The following is a 23,710-nucleotide window of genomic DNA, read 5'->3' as shown; positions in this document are numbered from 1 at the left end:
ACATAACGGTAAACATAACGCTAAACTTTTCACCAACCGTTATGTAACCGCTATTTTAGCGTTATATTTTTACAGTGTATTGGACAACTACAATCTTTGTTTAAAAACTATACTTTTAAACAACTGTGTTTTTATTATTTTTTATAAGTGAAATAATAAAGCATTACAACAACAACAACTCACCTGTCTATCTCTGTTTCCTAGATGCTGAAAAAGCATTTGACAGCTGTAGCTAGGACATTCCATTTGAGAAACTGTACGACTATACCAATTACCGCTTTATATTGATAATACTATATCGTAATTGCACCATAAAAGCAGTGCTTCTGTCACTTATTTAGGATACAACTCATATTCATTTTATCTAACACAAGGAGTAAGACAAGGATCAATTCTGTCTCCTCACCTGTAATATATATACTCAAAGCTTACTTGAAACCATACAAAATAAAAGTATTGTAGGGACATCAATTTATGGAAAGTACACAGGTGTTGTAGCATACGCTGATGATATCATACTCTTTAGTTCTACACTGTATGGAATTAAAAAGCTTATAGTAGCTTGCAATATATACACTAACGCAAATTGTATAAAGTAAAATGCTAATAAGACCGCGCTTTTGTTCACTGGAAAAAAATAAAATGCAAGCTGCACGATAACAGTCGACCATCAACAAATAAAACTGGATGACAAACTTAACCATCTAGTTTTTATATTGGGATACCAAAAGCTCTTCCTTTGCCTCATTTAATTGTTCAAGTATTGATAATAGAATATCAAAATTCAGGGCAGTAATCCAAACTCTTATTCAGTCAGAAATTCGCTTTGCTCATCCAAACTCTATTGTCCAGCTATATAAAACATTATAAAGACGCATTAATGCAAAAACTTGATATAGTAAGAAGGAATGTACTTAAGTCACTCTTCAATGTTTCCAAACACAGCAAAAATTATATTCATTCTTTGTTTTACATCCAAGATGTATCAACAATCGTACAGCAAAACAAGTTAAACTTATTTATTCGCATATTGAGCAATAAAACAACCTTTAGGGTTGTCCATAAATTACGTCACGCTCAGGAATGAGGGTGGGGGAGGGGAAGGGTAGGCAATTTTGTGCGGTTTGTTACGAGGGGGGTGGGGAGGGTCTTGATTTTGTGACGCAACATTTTATTTTTTTTAGAGAAGACTTGGTGTATCTACATGTTGATGGTAAAATCAACTACGCCTAAATCTTACTTAGTCTATGTGTACACTCCGTTAACTGAGTAGTTACAGCCTGTTAACGGGCTGTTGCGGCTGTATGTGCAGTGCACGTTTTGCGCTTTGAACTTACATGGTTCAAGTGCAGAACTTTATTTAGTTGGTGCACAAAAGTGTGCAGCAACAAAAAAACAATCTTTGTGCACTAACTAAAAAAAAAAAAAAAAAATACCGAGCGGCAAAACCGGAACCCTCGGTTTAAAAGCCGGAAACAGAATCCGCTCGACCAGTCTTACGTTCCAAGTTGAATGAAAACTGTATTTATAAAATAATATTTTTGCATGTGCAATATATCATTATTTATTTTATATTATATACATATAATATTTTGCATGTATCATTTCGGAAGAATAGGTTTTTAAAATTGGTATCATGTTTAGGATAGCGATGTAAATTTATACAATTTTACACGGAACTGTTGGAGTGAAAAAAAAACATTAAATAGACTGAAAAGTACTAATTAATTAATTCAAAGAAGCTCAGAGAATTATAGACATTATTATATTTAAATCGTTTTGTATTTTGTAAAATTTTGCAACCCTTCCCCCTCCTCCCTAAAATAATTCAAAATTTTTTATAGGAGGGAAGGAGGGGTACAAAACTGTTGCGTAATATTGGGGGGGGGGGGGAGTCAGTGAAGTGTTACGGATGCGTTACGAGGAAGGGGAGGGGGACGGGGGTAAAGGGAGTCAAAAAATGTCAATAACTGCGTTACGTAGTTTATGGACGACCCCTCCTTTGGTATGGTAAATTCGCAGTTTAAAAATCAAACCGCTAAGCACCCTTTTCTAGATGATGTCATAGGTTTATGCAATTGTTCATTTTTTACTTTTTTTCTATGCAATATCGTTTTCGAGTTTAAATCGGAAAACGAAAATGTCCACAGACAGACCTCTAGATTTCAATATTTTCTTTTGATATGCAAAGATTAAAAAAACTCTAGCTTTTTATACTTACTTAATTTTAAAATTCTTTATATTTTATTTCTTAATTCTATATTCATATTTGTAATAATTGAAAACCGTTTTTATATAATTTTGAACTATTTTGTTGTTTTTCTGTTTTTTCTTGCGTGCAGTTATTATTAGAAATCAATTTTGAAGTTTATTATTTTTATTTTTCCAACTTGTATTACCGTAAAAACCCCTAATTCCGGATGTAACCTAATTCCGGATGGTTTTAGTAAAAAGTTTCAAAACTCCCTTAATATAATGAATTTATCAATAATTTTTTTTAATTAATAAACGTCATTACCAGAAAAATCGAAAAATATAAAAAAAAAAATTAAATAAGCTAATGCAATCATGAAAGATTTCAATTTGAAATCTTTCATAACTAAAAAAACAAAAAAAAGGAAAAAAATAACTTTGACTTGCAACAAAAAAATTAAAAAAGTAAAAAAACTATTTTGTGCAGAATTTTATGCTGATTATTTTAGCCAAAAAAAAATTAAATTACCTTTTGAAATAATTGAAAAAAATGAAAAACAAATTTGCTACCAGCCAAAAATAAAAGCCACCTAATTCCGGATAGAGGTAACTATTATTTTATGTACCTAAAAAATTAATAAACAAATTAGCCAGCAGCAATAAACAAATACACTTTTGAGTCCCGGATACAGTTAATTACAATTGGCTATATATTATGTTCATGAAAGTAATAAAAAATAAAATAGCCACCAGGGAAAAATAATTGACACTAATCCAGATACAGCTATTTTTTTTAGCATCCATAAAGTTAACGCATTTGTGTTAATTGTATTACTGTATTAAAGAATATGGATAATTTTAAACAAAAAGAAGAGCGAGAGAGTCGAATCCAGCTAGCTATTCAAGCTATTACTGAAAAAAAAATGTCATACGTACAAGCTGCTAAGTGTTATAATGTGGCAAAATCTACACTTTTTGACAGAACAAAAGGATGATCTAATAACCGAGGAGCGCCAAGAAAGATGAGCAACATCACTGAAGCTATTATTGTTGATTTATTAAAATTTATGAGTAATATAGGCTTCGGCTTGAATAGAAAAGACGTGTTTATTGTTGTTGAAAACTATTTAAAAGAATCAAACCAACATAGTCTATTCAAAGACGGCAAACTGACTAGAAAATGGTACTCCGGTTTCATGAATAAATATCGTAAAGAAATTTGCCCAAGAAAAGTAAGCGGTATGCAAACTATTAGAGCTGTGGCCACACAACCAGCTAAAATTGATAATTGGTTTGAGCAATTAGCAGTAGCATATAATGAACATAATTTAGGCGATAAGCCGTTTCAAATATTTAACTGTGATGAGTCTGGTTTGCAATTTGATCAAGGCAAAGTCAAAATTATTTGTAGAAAAGGAACAAAAAACCCTAAAAAGCTAGCATCATCGAATGAAAAGCAAATGACGACAATCTTGACTAGTTGTGACGCATTCAGTAATTATTTACCTCATCAAATAATTTATAAAGGTAAACATGTTATGAAAGACTGGTGTAAAGGCGGTGCCCAGAATGTTTATTATAACAGTAGTAGTTCAGGCTGGATGGAATCCGAACATTTTTTGTTGTGGTTTAAAACAGTTTATTTGTCTCACGCAAACAAACTTTCAGGATTTAAAGTTCTAATACTTGATGGCCATGCTTCACATATGAGCTTAGAGTTGAAAAAAAAAAGCTTTAGAAAATTCTATTTTACTTTGGCGTTTGCCGGCTCATACCAGCCATTTTTTACAGCCACTAGATGTTGGCGTTTTAAAAACAGTAAAAGGCGCATGGAAGAGAATTGTCAAAAGTTATTTGACTAAAAATCACTTTCAAAGCCTGACTAATCGACATTTTCCGGCCATGTTTAAGGATCTCATCCAAAATGGTGGGTTTAAACCTGAAAATGCACGGAGTGGTTTTAAAAATACTGGTATATTTCCACTCGATCGTTCGCAAATTTCTTCTAAAAAAACTTCCATTGGTGCTGTGTTTCAAGCTGTCGAAAACAACAATATTGAAAATTTATTTGATTCTTCAACAGTATCTACTACATTAGTTATGGGAAATGCTACCAATACACCTAACACACCGTCAAGAATGTCAAATCGTGAATTTTTACTTAAAAGCTTTGCTACTTTGAATAATGCCGTTCAACAAGTGGGCAAAGATATAAACAAATCAGTGTTAAATATGCTTCAAGATCAATAGACACCAACTCTAAATAAAAGAGTTCAAAAAAGTGAGAGAATAAAGCGACCAGCTAATTATAATATGACTTCGACGGATGCCATAGCTTACGATGAAGCTGAACAAGCATCAAAAAGGCAAAAATTAGATGAACAAGCTGCAGAGAAATTTACTAGAGAACAAAAAAAGATTTCCACTGCTACTCAAAAAGCGAAAAATGTACAGAAAAGAGAAGAAAAAAAAAGTTGAGACAAAGTCAGTCGTCTAAAATACCAGGTAATAAGGTATAAAGACAAAGAATCAATTAGAAGACCCTCGTTTTCCTCAAGTTTCAAATAACATTTTAGTATCTGATGATCTTCTATGTTATTCTTGCGAAATTAATTGGACAAATAACTTAGATAACCAATGGTTTGCGTGTAAGCAGTGTTCAAATTGGTCATGCATTGAATGTGTCTTTGATTATCGTCCAACTATGGAATTTATTTGTAACGAATGTGTATAAAATAATATATATTTTTTATTTATTAAGGTGGCACACAACTGAAAACAAGTTTTTTTGTAAATAATCAAAATTTTGATTTTTTTTTTTTTAATGACAATTATTTTATATTAAAATAAAATAAAAAACAGATAATTTTTTTTTTAAATTAATTTTATTATCCATAATGGCCAAAAATGGGTTGTAAAACATGTGTTTTTAGTAAATCTTCAAAACCTAATAACTTAATTTTGCCTCAACTACTGAAACTAAAATTTTGAACATAGCTTCCTAATCATATTTCACCCTGTTTGACCGTGGGAATTTTTATAATTTAAATTATTTCATGAAATATTGCATTTCTAACAAAATCACCTAATATATATATGAAATATCAATAAATTCAGCACTATAAACATCAATATTTCACTTTCTATAACTTTTTATGAAAATTCTGAGGGTTAAATGAAGTATTATATTATGATAAACAAATCCTGAAAATTGTATTATGTAATTCTGTTTTGTTAATGAGAAAATGTGTTTCAAAGTTTAAAAAAATACATATTGAGAAAAAAGCAAAAATAAGAAAAAAATATATAACAACATAAAAATTATCAAAATCCACCAGAGATGTAACTATCAGTTGTTTCTTTTATTTGCTGATCGTCTATGAAACCTTTTTTAACTGCTCTTATTTTTTTTCTCTGCATTTTACTTTTATCCGTTGACTTTGACTTCATATGTCGAATTCTGGTTTTGTCAACTTTACTTGACGAAGCTAATGTAACAATTCCACTCAAGCCAAAGTATTTTAAAACTTCTAATACACCATTAGCACCATCATTATAATGCAGCACTGCTGAGTATGTTCCCATTTCAATTGTAGACTTACTAACAAATGTGTGCTTTGGTACGCGAGACCATATAATAGAATTTAATGCTTCATTGGCATTTTGCGTCGTTCCATGCAAACATTTAATTAGAAAATCATCAGCCTGAAGATCCTTGATGATTGGTAAAATAAGATTCTTAATCCAGATAGGTATACATGATTTTGATTTGTAATTTGTATTATTTAGAGCCCAATATTTGCACCAACTTGCCAATCCTCTTGGGCAAAACTGATGTTGCATTTGCTGGTTTTCAAAGTTGGTAAAATGAAATAAAATAGCATAAACTGCCTTTTTCATAGCATACAAGTTGTTGACATTTTGACGAATGGCCATGCCATAATAGTTTTGCATAGAATTTATACATTTTTCTGTTAGGTTACCTCTACCTGATAAAGGTGTTTTAGTGCCTTTGTGTGCTTTGACTAAATTTCTAAGTCGTGTACCCAATCTTTTTTGCACATGACCTACACATTCAAGTTTTATTGGAGTGATGTCAAAATCCTGGTAAGGGTTTGAGTTTTTGACATCTTTGAATGAAGAAGTGTCTCCATCACCTAGAAACTCTTTATAAATTAGATTATTTTTTTTAACCGAGCGATTAAAAATTGTTACTGCTCCTGCAGACTCCATACTTCCAGACGAAGATTTGTGATTTATTTCACATTGATGATCAATTATCCAACACTGATATTCTGGAGTTCCTTTTTTACTGTTCCACATTTTACAGCCCATGCAGTACTTAGACAAAACTTCAATATCAATGCATTTATCCCCAGAAATTGCAGTAACTACACCGTGCAATGAATTGTGACCGCGTTTCTGCCATGTACCATCAATTGAAACTCTTACACATGGTATATCCTGAGCAATGTCAACTTTTTTAGAGTCCTTAGTCGCTAATAACATACTTTTCTCTGAAGCACTTTTATAAGCTACCATAATAGTTTTGTTTAATTTTTGAAATCCATTTTCAGATATACATTTTAAGTTCATGCAAGATGAAAATGTTTTTATAGCTCCATAACCACAGCCTACTTCTCGAAAAGCTATTATTGCACGAATATTAACATCATATGGTGAGTTAGCTGTTACTGCATCAAATTTAGCATTTATTGATTTGTTTGATGAATTAAATCTTTTAACATAATCACAGTGTTCACATTTTAATTGAAACAAATGTGCAAATCCTTTTCTACTGGAATCAACATCTGTTAAAAGTAATGGCTGAAAGCAGTTGTTGCATGCAGTTTTAGCTATAAGTTCTTTAAGAATTGAAAAATTAATAAAAACAAAATAGTTATCTTTTCCAGAATCAAATGTATTCGAGTAGTTGGGTTTGATTTTCCTTTCACTAGAACAGCTACTTGCTGCTTGAGTTGTGGACGATGTCATCGTCGATGATAAGATGTAAGAAGAAGATGATTTTTTATTTCCAACAACACCATTCCATTTTCGTTTTATCCTTCTTGATAAATTTTGTTTAGTTTTATTTCCTTGTTTATTCATTTAAAAACAACTTTATTCCAACTAAATTGAGAGAAAAGATACAGTATAAAAGACTAACATTAACAGATTAAAAACACTCTTGTTCGTAAATAAAATTTTGAATTATGACTTTTAAAACTGAAAACTAACAAGAGTCTGCGTATAACAAATTAAAACCAAGTTTGTGATGGTGTTTTACTGTTTTGAATTCAGAAAAACTCCTATGACTGATGGTTGCTAAGGCGTTGTTAGGGAATTTATTTTCAAGTGTCATCTACTAAAATGATATTAAATCAACTTTTATATCATTTTTGAGACTAATTTTTTTTTTATATGTTCAAGGAATGGTTATAGAATCAAAATACCCAAAAATCTAAAAATTGATTTTTTTCAAAAAACTTGCTTTTTTTCAGTTGTGTGCCACCTTAAACGATATCATTTTTTTAATGGATTAAAATAATTATTTTAATGTTAGTATTATTTGTGTATGTATTTTTCTGTATTTTATACGCATCCGGAATTAGGGACATAAGCACCTAATTCCGGACAAAAACAATATTTTTTAAAAATAAAATAAAAGATAGATTTATATTGCAAAAATAATATTTTTTTTATCATATATGATATGTCTTGTTATGAAGTTTATTTATTTAAAAAAATTATTTCAAAATTCTTTATATTGAGCTAGTTATGACAATTTAAGTCCTAAAACATCCGGAATTAGGGGTTTTTACGGTATGTTTAATGCTATATTTTATGATGTTTAATGACTTGTGAATATATATTATTTACGGATTATTAAAGGCTTCGCGAGAAGAATACTATGTCGTCTTCTTGCCCCGGCTATTTGTATATTTTACAAATACAAAAATTGTAAATTATTTTTAAGGGCAAATTTAATAAAAATTGAAACACGAAAAATTCCAATCAAATGAAGAGTAGCAAATGTTACGCCAATATTTAAGAATGAAAATACAACAGAATGGTTCAACTACACACTTGTATCACTAACATCTATACCATGCAAAGTTATGGAAGCATTTGTATTTGAAGCAATTGTTATTTTTGATATTTGTAAATGATATACCGTCAGTTTTTAATTCAAATTCCTAACTATACGCAGATGACAGTAAACTAATTCAAGTTATAAAAAAATATTGGAGATCGCGAGTCATTGCAGAACAACGTTAATTAAATTGTAAAATGGACGGATATCTGGTTGACAAGTTTGAACTTTGAAGAATGTAAAGTAAGACATAGTAAAAAGAGTCGAAAAAGGAGTTTTATTATAACCCATGAAGGCAAAGAGCATGCATTAGATACAACAGTAAGTGAAAAAAATTAGGCATTATAATTTTATCTAATTTTAGATGGCATGATCAAGTGAGTTCAGCAACGGCGAAAGCAAAATGAACTTTGGGTCAAATGAAACATACATTTACATATTTTGATGTGGAAATAGTAAAATTACTTAATATGACTGTTGTGAGACCACATTTTCAGGAGAGCAAGAAAGTTAGTTCCGCAACTTAAAAACATGTCATACAAAAATAGACTAAAAGAAATGGGTTTAACAATAGATGGAGAAAAGACAAGCAAGAGAAAATCTTATATATCACTGCAGATTATTGACCAAGTTGGTACAAAAATCTACAATCGGCATCATCTTTAACTCAGGTTCGGCTTCTTTGGTACGGGGCAATAAATACTGAGCATAAAGAGAAAACGTACCATAGTTTTTACAAAGATATATTTTCTTCACCAACTAAAGGTGTAAAATTTGGAATTTGTTACCGAATGAAACGGTAGAAGCAAGATTGTTGAATGTTTTCAAAGCGCAAGTTGATAACTTTTTTTTGTTAATCTGTGTTTCTAACTGTTAGGGGTGTCTACAATATGATGATGCATGCATCTTGTTCCACAAATCCAAAATTCCACAATTTTATTTTTTTAATGTTTTTTTATATTTAAAAAAATTGTAAATGTTACAGCAATAAATATTACTTTTGCTATTAGTATTAAATACAAATGGAGTGAGCAAGTGGCACATATCTCAAAGCGTCTTTAAAAAAAAAAAAAAATCGCGGAATTTCGGATTTATGGAACACAACACATGCATCATATTGTAGACAGCCCAAACAATAAGAAACAGATTAACAAAAAAAGTTTTTATTAAATATAAAAAAATGTTAACGTTACAGCAATAAATATTACTATTATTAGTAGTATCAAATACCAATGGAGTTAGCAAGTTGCACGAGAGTGTTAAAATTATATACTTGCGTGTATAATTTTAACCCTCTCGTACTGATTAGATTGATCTGTTTGTTTTTGTTTCTGTGAATTTTACCTAAAACATTTTACCAAAATCACCGTTTTCTTTTCTGAAATTTAATTGGTCAAGTATTGTCAACTTGCTATTTTCTTGGAAGTAGAGTGTTTTTCCTTAGCTTCAGATATCAGATTACAAAACCACAGTCTTGCTTCGTTATGATTTAGGGTCAATAAATCCCTGCGATATTAGTTATGGAACACTCATTTTAAAACTAAACAAGTATTACTTTTTCTAATATTGATTTGATAATTGGTGTTACGAATTCTTTGAAAGCTTTAATTGTGGGTAAAAAGTATGTAAATATTCTTCAACTTAGTATTATGATATTCTTCAACATAAGCTGCTTGTGGCTGTGTATTGGCAATTTTGTAGACTTTAATTCATTAGCCTATTTACTAAATCTTCAAAATACTCTTTTAGGTAGCTTCCGAAGCAAGAGCAGCTAAGTGCCCGTTTCTATGGGTTATTTTTTATAGACTAATATACATAATATATAATAATTTACCTATAATTCCTATTTGCAACGTGAAAAAAAACCTTACATTTTGAAGCTAATTGATTTAAAATACATATGCATTTTGAATCAGTTAGCTTTTAATATAAAGTCATTGAAAATACATCTTTTAGAATTGACGGTGCATTAACACATCCTTGTAGCTGCGGCGAAGTGGTTACAATCAGAGGTTCGATACTACTTCCAGTGTTCATATTTGCGACATTGGTAAGGAAGGAGGCGCGAACTTTCTAGTTAAATGATCTTCCGCTGTACTCTGTGATAAAACCGTAAGGTCTTCTTAAAGCACTTTAATAACAAAATAAAATAAGAAAAAGTAGCAACAAAGCTATTATTTTATTTTAAGAAAAGTTAGCGGGATACTAAAAATCTCTTCTTTAATTTTTTGTTATGACAAAGTGGGTTTTGCCAATTGAAATTATTGCCAGAAAGATTAACAAAAATTATTTTAAAATATAAACTTTTTTTATTAAACCTTCATACCAACTAAAACTTTTAAAAAGAGAAAATATTCACCACCACAGCCAAACCCAATTTTACAAGATCAAAAAGAAAGCATAAAGAAATATCTATAGACTAACAAGTCAATGACTTGTTGTTGAAAATGCACTCACTTCAATACAGATTTTTATAAAATTGCTTATTTAAAAAAAATCAAGTTTTTAAGAAATAAACAGTTTTGTAAAAAAATAATCAAAATAAAATAAATACATAAAAATCAATAAAAAAATAAACAAAGGAATGTCTAATATATTAATTTAATGGATTCGCTGTAAATTATATTCGTAATTTATTTTAAAATTATAATTGTATTCATCGTAAATTATAGCTAAAAAAATAATCGGTTTAAATGTGGCATAAAAGCTAAAAATATTTACTAAAATTCTTATTTACCATGGTTTTTTTAAACCAAAATCCTCACTATCCCTCGAAACTTCAAAGATAAAAACGTAAAAATAATAACTTGACTTGATATAATAACTTGAAAAATAATAACTGACCACTGCATAAAAATGTCAATTGTTAGCCAATCACTTATTTAACTAACAGTTAATACGTAAGACAAGAATATCTAAAAAATGTTAATTTTACAATTTATATATTTCGTTAATATCTCGACGTCAAATATCTACAACTATATTATAGGTTAACAATAATTTAAAGCATTCAAGCAGACTTCATGTTTCGGATAATTTCATTGGTGTACTCAGAACACGAAGACTTACCTCCTAAATCACGAGTTGTTACCTTAAAAGACAATTATATACATCAGTTGATTATATCATCTGTTATGAAATACAAAGTCAAAAACAAAACAAAACAAAAAAATACAAATTATAAAATACGGTGTATCATTGCTTAAAAGACAAACACGGTAGCAACCAAATAAAAAAGAAAAAGATTAACCACCTGTGTCAAAAAAAGAGATTTATATTTATCCCTGGGTTTTGAAATTAACTTGCTTTTTTTATTTAGTAAAAATTAATCTTTTATGTCAAGCAAAGATTGCAAAAATTTGAATAAGGGTTGCATGGATCGCAAGGTTTCACAATTTTTCTACCTTATTGAGGGTGAGAATTTTTTTTTTCAAGTATAGAAAGTTGTCTCAAATGTCTTTAGACAGTTTAGTATCATTTTTGAATTTAATAATGTTGAAAATTTTAGGTGATTAGGTTACCTAGATTTAAATGGGGTTTCACATAAGCTAAAGTATACTTTTTCTTTGTAATCCAGTTAATTTAACAAGGTGGTGGCTTGATAGATGATGTTCTGCAAGTTAATCCCTCAATTGTACCTTGGTAATATAACATACTGTGATTATAACTTTTGGCTTAAAACTCTATAAAATTAAATGTGGATTGTACCAGATTATGTTGCGTTAGTGATTTTTTAATGGGTCTGGTTTTTTATTTGAATGGTAAGAAAATTTGCAAATAAAATCTGATTTAATTAATGCCTCCCCATAAGGCGGAATAAATTGTTTGAAAATACTTTTATTTAAAGAACTGGTTGACATTTTTAGTGTGATAGTTCAGATAAATTTTTTAATATGCTAGAAGGGTGGTTTAGAAGGGTGATTATAAGGGTGGTTAGAGTCAGCATGTATATAACTGATTGAATTACTCGGCCTGCAGTAAGGTTGAAGAGAATTGTCATAACGATTTAATATTAGCTCCAGATAATAAACTATTTTGAAATTATAGCTAATGGGTATAATGTATGTGTATATATATATATATATATATATATATATATATATATATATATATATATATATATATATATATATATATATATATATATATATATATCAGGGTTGGCCGATTTAAATCAAGATTCAAATCAAAAGATTTTTTTGGATGACATGATTTAAATCAAGTTTTTCTTTTATGTTTGATTTTTTGAATAATAAAAATTTATTTAAAAACTATTTTTGTCATATTTAAAAACAAAACTAATTAAATATAGCAGAACTATGTATTTATAGAATTAATGACTCAAAATATACAATAAAAATAAATAGAACAGGTAATGCTACAGTGCACAAAACAAATCAATAAACTTAATTATCAATTAAAACTAAAAAATTTTTCTCCTGTGTGCAGCATTAAAATTAATCATCAATATCAAAGTGAATAATTTTCTGCTGATTAATTGCCTTGAAGAGAAACACATACTTAGCAGCTTTTTCCGTACCCAATCTATTTCTCAGTTTTGAATGTACCAAGCCGTAAAAGGAGAACATACGTTCAACTCCTGCAGATGAAGCTACTGCAGTCATCAATTACAAAATTGTATTTAATGTTTTACTTTCAATGTTATCACGGTGTGATCTCCACCACTGAACAGACAATAATGCTGTCAAAACCTCCAAGCTAAATTCAAATTCCAGGAATGGGTACAACTTTCCTCTAAATTTAACATAACAGTAGAAATAATATGTGGATATTGTAGATTGGCATATTCCAACGCAGTATTTTTTTCAATTTCATTCAACATTTTACCTTAGTAATGAGGGTGAAGAAGATTAGCCAAAAGATAAGATGGTTCACTGCCTTTTCGTATTTTTTTTTGAATTTCTTTTGGATAACTTTCTCACTTTTACACAAAAGTTTGAATTCTAGATTTTTCCATACTTCTACTACATCTGCTATTTTGCATTTGTCACTTTGTGCTTCATTAAGTGCAAAAGCAATAGGTTCTAAGCATAAGATATTCTGCAGATCTATTAATAACTAAGTTAGAGACATTTTGTTGCACTGTAGTGTCAATTATTGCCCGGTTAGACACACAGATTTTTAGCAGAGTTGACCAATTTGCAATATACACTTTTAGACAGTCACACATGGGATTCTAGCGAGTATCTTGAGGCAATACAAGTTTTTGTCTGCCAGCTTTTCTATATTCTGCCAAAGCAAAATGGTGGTTCCTAAAATATTCAACAATATTTACAATATGATCTTTAACATTGTCAATTTCTAGGTAATGTGCTAACAAATTCATTAAATGTGAAGAGCAACCATATGTAACTACATCAATATCTGATCGAGATTCAATATTATGTCTCATTTTTGATACATTAGCTGCATTGTCAGTAACAATGCTTCCTCAATGACACCCAAATTCAAACTCTATATTTTTAATTGATGAAACTGCTAGTTCTTCAAGATATTCAGAAGTGTGCGAGCTTCCAGAGGTGTCAATTGTGTCAGCTAAATAGACATTACTTGTTTCAGTTGTGACTGTAACACAAATTATAGGCTTCTTGTGAACATTTGACCGACCATCCAGAGCTATATTTACAATCTCTCCATTTAGAGCGTCTTTAATGTTACCCTTTTCTTTATCAAACATTATTGTTAGGAGTTTGTCAGCTACGTCCTTTCTTGTTGGGCCACTATAGCCTGGCCTCAACATAAGTTTTTGGAATTCTGGATGTTCAACTAATTGAAATGATAAATTTGTTGCAAAAATCATTCTTGCAATCTGCTCATCGAATACGGCTTTTTGACTCAGACTTGTTCTAACAACGTGACAATAATCCAGATCTTGTATTTTTATTTATTGGAATATTATTATTTATATTTTCTGTCCGTGATTTTTTGCTGATTTAAATAACATTTTTCTGCTAAAACAGATGATTCTGAGGGTTGCTTTGTAACATCAAATTGAATGTTGGAAGAATTAGTTTGAAATTCAATTTTTAAAAAAATAATTTGAATTAAATAATACTAATTACAAAAAAAATTATTATAAAGTGTACATTATATCACCTTCTGCATTGTTTTTGTGACAACATTTATTTAGATGTACTTTCATTCTTGCCACCAGACCCTTTTTTGCATATCCTACATCTTGCTTTACATCCCTTGCTACTGTTTCAAGCTTTTCAAATTTACACTACACTGGATTAGATCTTCTTCCAGACATTTTTTTTTTTGTTCAGTATGTTATAAATATTTTTGTTTCTGCAAAAATACAGCTAGATTTTTAAACCATTTCAGAGTAATATCTTTAGTTTTGACGAACAGTCAATATTAAATAATAACATAATAATATTTAAAAAAAAAACAACTTAATACAATCTAAACTTTATATAATAATAATCCAGAAAATCCTTATACAATTGCATAGTGGGGATAGTTTTGTCGAGGTATAAGGTTAAAAGAAATGATTTTAGAACCCTGATTATACTTCTGACCTGTTTGACCACTGCATTATGTACAAAAAACACAGTCAACCAATTTCATATTACTTTAAATTATATTAAAAGTTCATCAAAAAATATTTTATTCAAATAAAAAAAATCTGATTTAAATTAAAAAAAATCTGATTTTTTAAATTTCTTTTTAAAAAATCGTGATTTTTTTCAACCCTGATATATATATATATATATATATATATATATATATATATATATATAATATATATATATATATATATATATATATATATACATACATATACATACATATATATATATATATATATTTATATATATATATATATATATATATATATATATATATATATATATATATATATATATATATATATATATATATATATATACACACATATATATATATATATATATATACATATGCAAATATACTCACATATATACACACATAATTACATGTATTATTGATTTAAATGTATAATATATTATTTTTACCTTTCCTTCTGCTATTGTTTTAAAACAAGCAGCTTCAATAGCGTCAGCATAGTTTTTTAAATCCATATGACGTAACATCATTACAGCACTTAACAGAAGAGCAGTTGGATTTGCTTTATCCTGGCCTGCTATATCAGGAGCTGTACCATGAACCTATATTTTAAGAAAAAAATGTATATATGATTTTATTTATATATATATATATATATATATATATATATATATATATATATATATATATATATATATATATATATATATATATATATGATTATATGAAAAAATACAACACTGTGACAGAACTTAAAGTTTCATTAGTAATAAATAATTAATGATGAATGAATAAATAATGAGCTCCATATGATGACCACCCTTCTCAAGTCACAATGAAACACAATGAAAAAATTGAATTATTCAGTCAAGAACATTCCAAATCTCATCAATAAAAGATTACAAAATACAATTGCTTGATAAAACCAAAGCATTAATTAAGAGAATGAGATGGAAAGCTTTCTTCTTTATTAATAAAGATCAAAAAAGTAAGAATTATATTTTTTATAATAATTATGGCATAAAAATACCAAATTATCTTAAACAAATTTTCGATGCCTGCATTTGGAAATATTTAATAAAAAACATTAAACTACGTAAAGTATTTAATAGTTTCCAAAACAAATTAAAAGATGACCTACTATATGCAATAGTAACTATACTTATACTTTTTCCTATAAAACATCTAACTTATATAAATATATCTAAAGAAAATTACACTCATTTACTGACAAATGCTATCACCTCAAAATACAAAAAATCAATTATAAAAATCAAATACAGAAGGTAAAGACATCTTACAGAATAACATTTTAAATATAATAGACAAACACGGACAGTTATATTGTTTGCAAAGAAAACTTTGCAAACAATATAACTGTCCGTTATTAAATCCTGCCAAAATTGAAATTGTCAGAATTAGTAAAGTTATAATTTCCAGTATAAACTCTAAACTTAAATGTAAACTAACATTCTTTATATCAATCAGTGGAAAAAAATACGATATTACAAATTGGTTCAGTTTCATTAGTGATAAAGATCTCTTTATAAACTCCTTGTTTTTGATATTGTTGATTTCTATCCTCCAATAACTGAAAAACTTCTTAACAGCGCCATTAATTTTGTTGAGCAACATCTAACTATTGACCTTAACCATAAATCATTGATCTATCATGCAAGGAAGTCATTATTATTTAATGATGACTATGTTTGGATTAAAGAATCAAGCAAGTTATTTGAGGATTAAATGGGAGTATTTGACGGAGCTGAAGTGTGTAAAATTGTGTAAAATTACCTTTTGTAATAATACTTTTCAACCGACCAGAATTGTATAAACTTGTTTTGGCTTGGAAATTCTATAAAATTAAATATTAATGCTGATTCAAACCACCCCCTTCCCCCCTACCCTTTAATATTTTAAAACCCCTTCCATATTCAATTGAGTTAATCTGCAAATTTGTTGAAAAAATTTTTTTTTGAAAGGCCGCCTCCTATGTACAATGACACACTCTTAGAGTTCGGCTTTTATTTCAAACTTTCATACCACTTTTCACACAATCACTACATTATAAACAACAAAATTTCACCTAAAACCAATTGCAACTGACATAATACGAATACCTGCCCTATATCAAACCAATGCTTAACAAAAAACATTGTATACCAAGCTAATATAAGTTCCAATGATCCTACTCACACTTCTGTCAATAAATTCTACATTAGTATAAGTAAAACACCATTGTTTTGTTTTAACATCAGAATTCATTTTATTGCTTTGTTTTTGTATTTTTCTGGATATATTTTGTATTTTTTAACGCTTTTTTCTTAACTTAAAGAATAGGTATGGCTGATAATTGCTGATAGGCACAAAACTTTTATAAAATATTTTTTTCTAAAATCTAACGCTATATATTAATATTAACCTTTTTTGTTGATAATTTACATTATATTGATCAGTCTTAAACAAACAAAAGGCTTGGTATAAAACTTGATTCAATAAACAACATATATATATATACTTTTGACCTGACCAAAAAAAATTCAAATGCACTGTTGCATAGTATATTTTACCCCCCCCCCCCACCAACCTTCCTCTTGGTGCCCATGATTAATGGATTGAATAGTAGAGAACTGTCCATTTTTATTCATTTTTGGTCTGAGAAAAAAATCTTACATTTAAGAATAAATTCTTATACACATTGGTCATTGTCAAAATATGAGTTGTGTCAAAATGTGACAATAAAGTCAGTTGACAGTTAAAGAATATCTTTCTCACTTTTATTTAACTTTGAATTAGTCTTTGATGTCAGTTGCATTGTAAGCAAGTGTATGCAATCAGTTATGAACTTTGCTTTATGGTGGGCACCTGGTTGTTTGACCTGGTTCATTGACCTAGGGGGGGGGATGATAAACTGGGGGCCAGCCTTTCTACAGTTTCTGACATTTTTTAGTCAGCTCTATAGTGTTTGACCAATTTTGTTTCAAAATAAGTAACAACCATTAAACCTCGAACTTGGTCGATATTTTCTTCTCTGACTTTTCCAGTTTTTTATTTTTAACCACAATCTTTTTGTTTTTATGTAGACTATTTTTTGATACAGGAACTGTATTTAGATTTTAAAAAGTGAGAGTAGAAGTGAAGTTTCAGCTTGAGCACTGACTCTATACGTAGTCAAGAAAGCAACCCACTTGTTAAGAACATCATTCACTGAAAGCTTCTAGCAAACTCTTTACTAACCTACATTTTTTCGGCAAGGCTCAAAATCATTATCAGTATCAGTTGCACTTGTACCGCTTGAAGATAGTTCTTAAATCTCAAACTCTTTTATCATTTTTATGTCCTCTATAACTTTTTTTTTTGAAACTTCTTGTTTTTGTTTTCCATTTTATTCTTCTCTATGCATACTTTCTATCATATCTAACATTCATTTCCCCCTTCTATGATTCTTTCATGATAAGATTTGTCTTTCCCAGTGTCAAACTTTAGGATTTCATCTTTTAATGGTTTCTTCAGGAACTCAATATCTTCTGTCTTTGCTTGCTTGTCTCAATATCTCAATATTTTCTGTCTATGTCTTGCTTGTCTCTATTTTCATCATCAGTTTTAAGATGATTGTTTTATAAACGAGAAAAAACAGTTTTTTCTCCCTTGATAAAACTCGCTATTTTTGTTTTAAATTGTTTTTCTTTGATCTTGTTTATTTTCATAAGTGTTTTAAGACTACACTTATAAAAATAAACTTTTTTGTAGCGCTCATAAAATTTCTCACGCTTCTCCTTCACTACTTGCTCTGCAACCCAAAATCCTGAATCAAACCCACCTTTGTCCCAAAGACTTAACAGTTCTCTCAGAATGCACACTCTAGTAAATTCTTCTGTTTCTTTTCTTACACTCCCCTTCAATACAAAACATAGACCATGACCTTGTCTTTTGTGCACAGGAAAGTTTGCATTTTGATTGTTCTTACTTGGCCTGAATCAATATATTTCACGACAAACTTCTCTCAGTATAGTTTGTCTAAACTAATTTTAAAATGAAAAGAAAAGGTTTTTACATATTTGTTTCAAAACACAGCTGCTATTAATATTATATTTTTTACCTATAAAAAGCTTTTCCAATTAATTACTTTAATTAAATCTTTGAAATAATACCTGGTTGGTTCAAGCACATGTCGTGGATGCTGAATCAAGTAAAGTGTTTTTTTACGCCTATTAGTTCTCTGTGAAGCAGAACTTCTGTTGCAAGATGTACCTGTGGTTCCTGGTTGAAAACCCCTGAATATATTAGGAAAGATATTTCTCATTGGAGGAGGACTTCAGCAACATAAAGTTACCAAGTTACCTCAGCAACATAAAGTTACCTCCTCATTTTTCTCTCTTACAGCTGTCAGGCCTATTTTTAGTCCTTCGAGATTTACCAGGAAACCCATCATCGTCGCCAGTCATTATATATTTTAATTAATTTGGTATATCTGAAAAGGGTCATTCCAGCTCAATTCAATTTATGCTTGGCACCATACCATCTCAGATTTTGATGATTTTTGGAATACAAGCTTAAATTAATGAAAGAAAACTTCCCTCAAAATTTTAGTGTCTGACACCTTACGGTTTCAGAGATATTGCTACTCAGTCCCATTCTCTTTTTTTACTGTTTTTTTCAGCGCCATTTATTTTTAAAGCCAATTGCACAACACAATTAGCTTTAACTTATGAAATACTTGTTCAATAGTTGTGAAAATTTGTACCTAATTATTTTTTAGGGTGAGAAACTCAAAACTGATGGTTAAAACCTCCAAAAAATCAAGCTTCTATATGAAAATCTAATTTCAAAATGGTGTAACACTTTTTTTAAGTTTTTTGATACCCTTTACAAAAAAACGTTTATCTGGGATGCCTAAAAAATATGATTCTGAAATTTTTTCCTAATGTTCTATATTTAACAAACTCTATAATACAGAAAAACTGCGTAGGTTTTCTTTTTTAAATCAGATTTATTTGCATTTAAAGTTTTATAATAAAAAAAATAAAAAAAATAGTTAATTTAATAATGAAAAATTTTTAAATTAAATGCATTTATTTTTTGCTTTTTTAAAAAATTGGTAGAATCTCAGTATCTCAGGTAGAGTTCTAACATATAAACTTGTTTGCATTTCACAAAAAAGATTTTTATTTTATGCAACCTTTATGTTTTATAGCTGAAGGATTTTCTGTTTAAGAATCTTAAAATAATAATTATTTAAAAATTATTTCTTACAGAATTAAAAAATAGTATAACAATATGAATGATAAAAAGAGATGTTTAATTGGATTAATAAGGAAAAAAGTTTGTCACAAACAAACATATGTAAAATCCAATGATATCAAAAAAGTTTCAAGTCTTAATGATTTTGATAAAGACTTGATAATTAGTCGTTCTGGTATTGAAATTAATGAAAATACAACAGTTTGCTTACACCATGAATATGTTTACTTAAAACGTTACTCAACAATCCACATAACTTGCTGTGATCCATTTCATTTACACAATGGAAAAAGAAGAAAAGATATTACTACTTAGCCATAAAACTCTTTTAACGCCTTATTGTAATTATATATAAGACTTTTTTTGTTGCAAAACTCTTACTGAAGCAGTAATTATAATGTTTTTAGCAGGATGCAAAGAAATTATTATCCAACTTGCTGGAAAATTCAAAAACATTGGCATTAATGTTATTCCTGGAGAAAAGATATGTCCCTCATGTAAGATTAAATTGATGAATTCATTTAAGGATAATGGACCAGGAAAACCGACTTGCAGCCAGATTTATGAACATAAAGATAATGAACTAACTATAAACAAATTGTTAAAAGAAAATCTTAATTCTTCTTTGATGGTTATGAACATAAGTCCTCTTAAAATGTATGCGGTGATCAGACACTCAAGATTTGCTCTTGGTAAAAAGAAATTATTACATGTTCAAAAAACAGTAAAGTTAGGTAACGCAAGGACTTTAAATATAGATCTTAATCAGTTAAGCCAAGAAGATTCCTTTAATAAATCTAAGAAAGTTAAAAATAAAGCAAATGACAGGGATATACTTATTGGAAAAATCAAAGAAAAACTGTTAATTTCAAATTGCAATCAGAAAATTCAACTACTAACACAGGTTCCAATTTCTTGGTCCAACAAAGATATAGAAAGAGAATTTAGTGTTACTAATTATATGGTGCAGATATCAGGCAAATTGCTATAGAAAAATGGTATTTTATCGTTCCCTGAAAAAAAAAAAGGAAAAGAAATATCTCAAGAGACTGATAAAATTATTGAATTTTATTGTAACAATGAAAATAGCAGACAAATGGCTGGTAAAAAAGATTTTGTGAGTATAGCTCGAAGATCTATACTTGAAAAACACGCAAAAGTGTTTCTCTCAAATCTAAAAGAGCTATATGCTAAGTTTAAAACCAGTAATCCAGATATAAAGACTTGTTTTTCTAATTTTTGCTCACATCATCCAAAATGGGGCATTACAGTAGGAGCATCTGGTATGCATACAGTATGTGTGTGCACCTACCATCAAAATGTTAAGTTAATGATTAGTGCAGTTGAATTATCAAAGGATTATCATGAACTTATTGATATGCTTGTTTGTAGTAGGGCTAGCAAGAATTGCACGATGCATCATTGCCCTTTGTGTCCAGAAGATTCTAAATTAAGAAATTATCTTGAAAATGAGTTGAGTTCTCAAGAAGATATTGATGGAGACGATGATTGTTGTATAGATTACAAACAATGGAAGACAACAGACCAATCTGAGCTAGTAAGTCTAATAGAAACCACAAGTAGCTTCATTAATACTCTGCCAACAAGTTACAAAAGCTTACTGTTCATTCTTATATTGTGAAAAGTCAAGCTGCTTCTTTAAGAAAATTAAAAAATAAGTTAAGTAGTACTAAGATCATTGTCCTTTGTGATTTCTCAGAATGCTATGAGTTTGTAGTTTGTAATATGTTTTATCTCTGATGATTTACTGCATGGTGTGGATATGGTATACCATGTGATGAAGTTAACAGTTGAACATACTAAAAGCAATATTTCTCATCAAATAGAAACTGTTTATTACTTTTCAGATGGGTGTGCGGGCCAGTACAAAAACTGCAAACACTTCATAAATATATGCCCCCATGAAAAAGATTTTTCTATAAAATGTACATGGTTTTTCTTTGCTACAAATCACGGTAAATCACCCTGTGATGGTATTGGTGGGACTGTTAAACGACTAACTTCAATTGCTAGCCTTCATCGAACAACAACAAATCATATACTTACAGCATCTGCAATGTTTTATTTTTGTCAAAACGAAATCATAGGAATTAATTTTTAGTACATATCTAAGGAGTCAAACATGATAATCCGAATTGAAATGGAGCAAAGACTTGCAACTGCAAAAATGTTACCAGGCACTCGCAGCTATCACAATTTCATTCCAATAAGTAACACAAAAATTGGAACTAAAGTTGTTTCTGAACAATTGGAGTATTCATTTGTTTTTAATTTTCAAACTGATGGGATTATTAACGAATGCTTGTTTGATATAAGCATTGGAGTGTGTGTATGTTTGATATACGATAAGAATCCATGGATCGGACTACTTGAGGAGATTGATGTTGAAAATAAAGACTTTCAAGTTAGATTCATGCATCCATGTTACCCTTCAAAGTCATATTATTGGCCTTCTAGAGATGATGTGTGCTGGGTTCCATCAACAAATCTATTGTTAATGATTAATATCCCAACAACTGCCACAGGAAGACAATACAAAATCAGTGAAATTGATCATCAAACTTTAAACCAGAGAACTAATTTTTTATAAAACTGTTAAATATTGTTAATTCTTATTGCCTTCTAATTTTAACTTTTCTTATTACAGTTTACTTATTTCAATTTGTTTATTTGTTATTGTTCAATTTATTTCGATATTTTTTGGTTTACTATTATAAGACTTTAAATGCAAATCTAATTTAATTTAAAAAATAAAACCCTTGCAGTTTTTTTATATTATGGAGTTTGTTACATATAGAACCTTAAAAAAAAATTTCAGAATCATATCATTTAGGCATCTTAAGACAAATTTTTACGGGGCATCAAAAAACATACAATAAGTGTTACACCATTTTGAAATTAGATTTTCATATAGAAGCTTGATTTTTGGGGGGTTTAACAAATAGTTATATAAACATTTTTACCAATTTTGAACAAGTATTTCAGAAGTTAAAGCTAATTGTGTTGTGCAATTAGTTAAAAAAATAAATGGCGCTGAAAAAAACAGTCAAAAAAGAGATTGGGACACAGTATTGATATCTCTGAAACCGTATGGATTCAGATACTAAAATTTTGAGTGAAGTTTTCTTTCATTAATTTAAGCTTGTATTCCAAAAATCATCAAAATCCAAAATGGCATGGTGCCAAAAATTATTTTTTGGTTGATTTGACATGGAATGACCCAAAAGTATAAAATTAAAAAGCCAGATAATATTTTACATAAAAGGAATTATATGAATCGAGCATTAATGCCACTAAAACAATGATAAATTTCAAATTTTTAAGATGATTAAGACTCAGTGCGTTGGATTTTTGGTCAGGTCAAAAGTGGGACTTCCTAATATCCATACACACACACACACACACACACACACACACACACACACACACACACACACACACACACACACACACACACACACATATATATATATAAATGCGATATAATGTTAAAATGTGGTAGTGGTGCAGTGGTAGCGCCCTCGCCTCATAAGCGAGAAGTTTCAAGTTCGATCCCCACCCTGGTAGTACCGCGCTCAACTTGTTTCT

At 29.2% G+C, this 23,710-nt stretch overlaps 2 protein-coding genes across 2 annotated transcripts in view; one reads left to right on the top strand and one right to left on the bottom strand.

Annotated features, from left to right (window-relative positions):
* The first annotated feature begins 3,215 nt into the window (after window positions 1-3,215).
* On the top strand, window positions 3,216-4,055 carry LOC136089942 (uncharacterized). The gene has a single exon (XM_065816042.1). The coding sequence runs from the start codon at window positions 3,216-3,218 to the stop codon at window positions 4,053-4,055; it is 840 nt and encodes a 279-aa protein (XP_065672114.1).
* A 7,157-nt stretch (window positions 4,056-11,212) lies between these two features.
* The window catches only part of LOC100204979 (isocitrate dehydrogenase [NAD] subunit alpha, mitochondrial), a 45,667-nt gene continuing 33,169 nt past the window's right edge, over window positions 11,213-23,710 (bottom strand). The window contains exons 11-12 of the mRNA XM_065816301.1: window positions 15,310-15,462; window positions 11,213-11,378 (exon numbers count right to left, since the gene is read on the bottom strand). Coding sequence (XP_065672373.1) covers window positions 11,298-11,378; window positions 15,310-15,462 — 234 coding nt within the window. The 3' untranslated portion in view covers window positions 11,213-11,297. The remainder of the gene's footprint in view (window positions 11,379-15,309; window positions 15,463-23,710) is intronic.

The sequence above is a fragment of the Hydra vulgaris genome, chromosome 13, assembly GCF_038396675.1.
Source record: "Hydra vulgaris chromosome 13, alternate assembly HydraT2T_AEP".
NCBI lineage: Eukaryota > Metazoa > Cnidaria > Hydrozoa > Anthoathecata > Hydridae > Hydra > Hydra vulgaris.
This window is presented reverse-complemented; position numbering and strand designations above follow the sequence as displayed.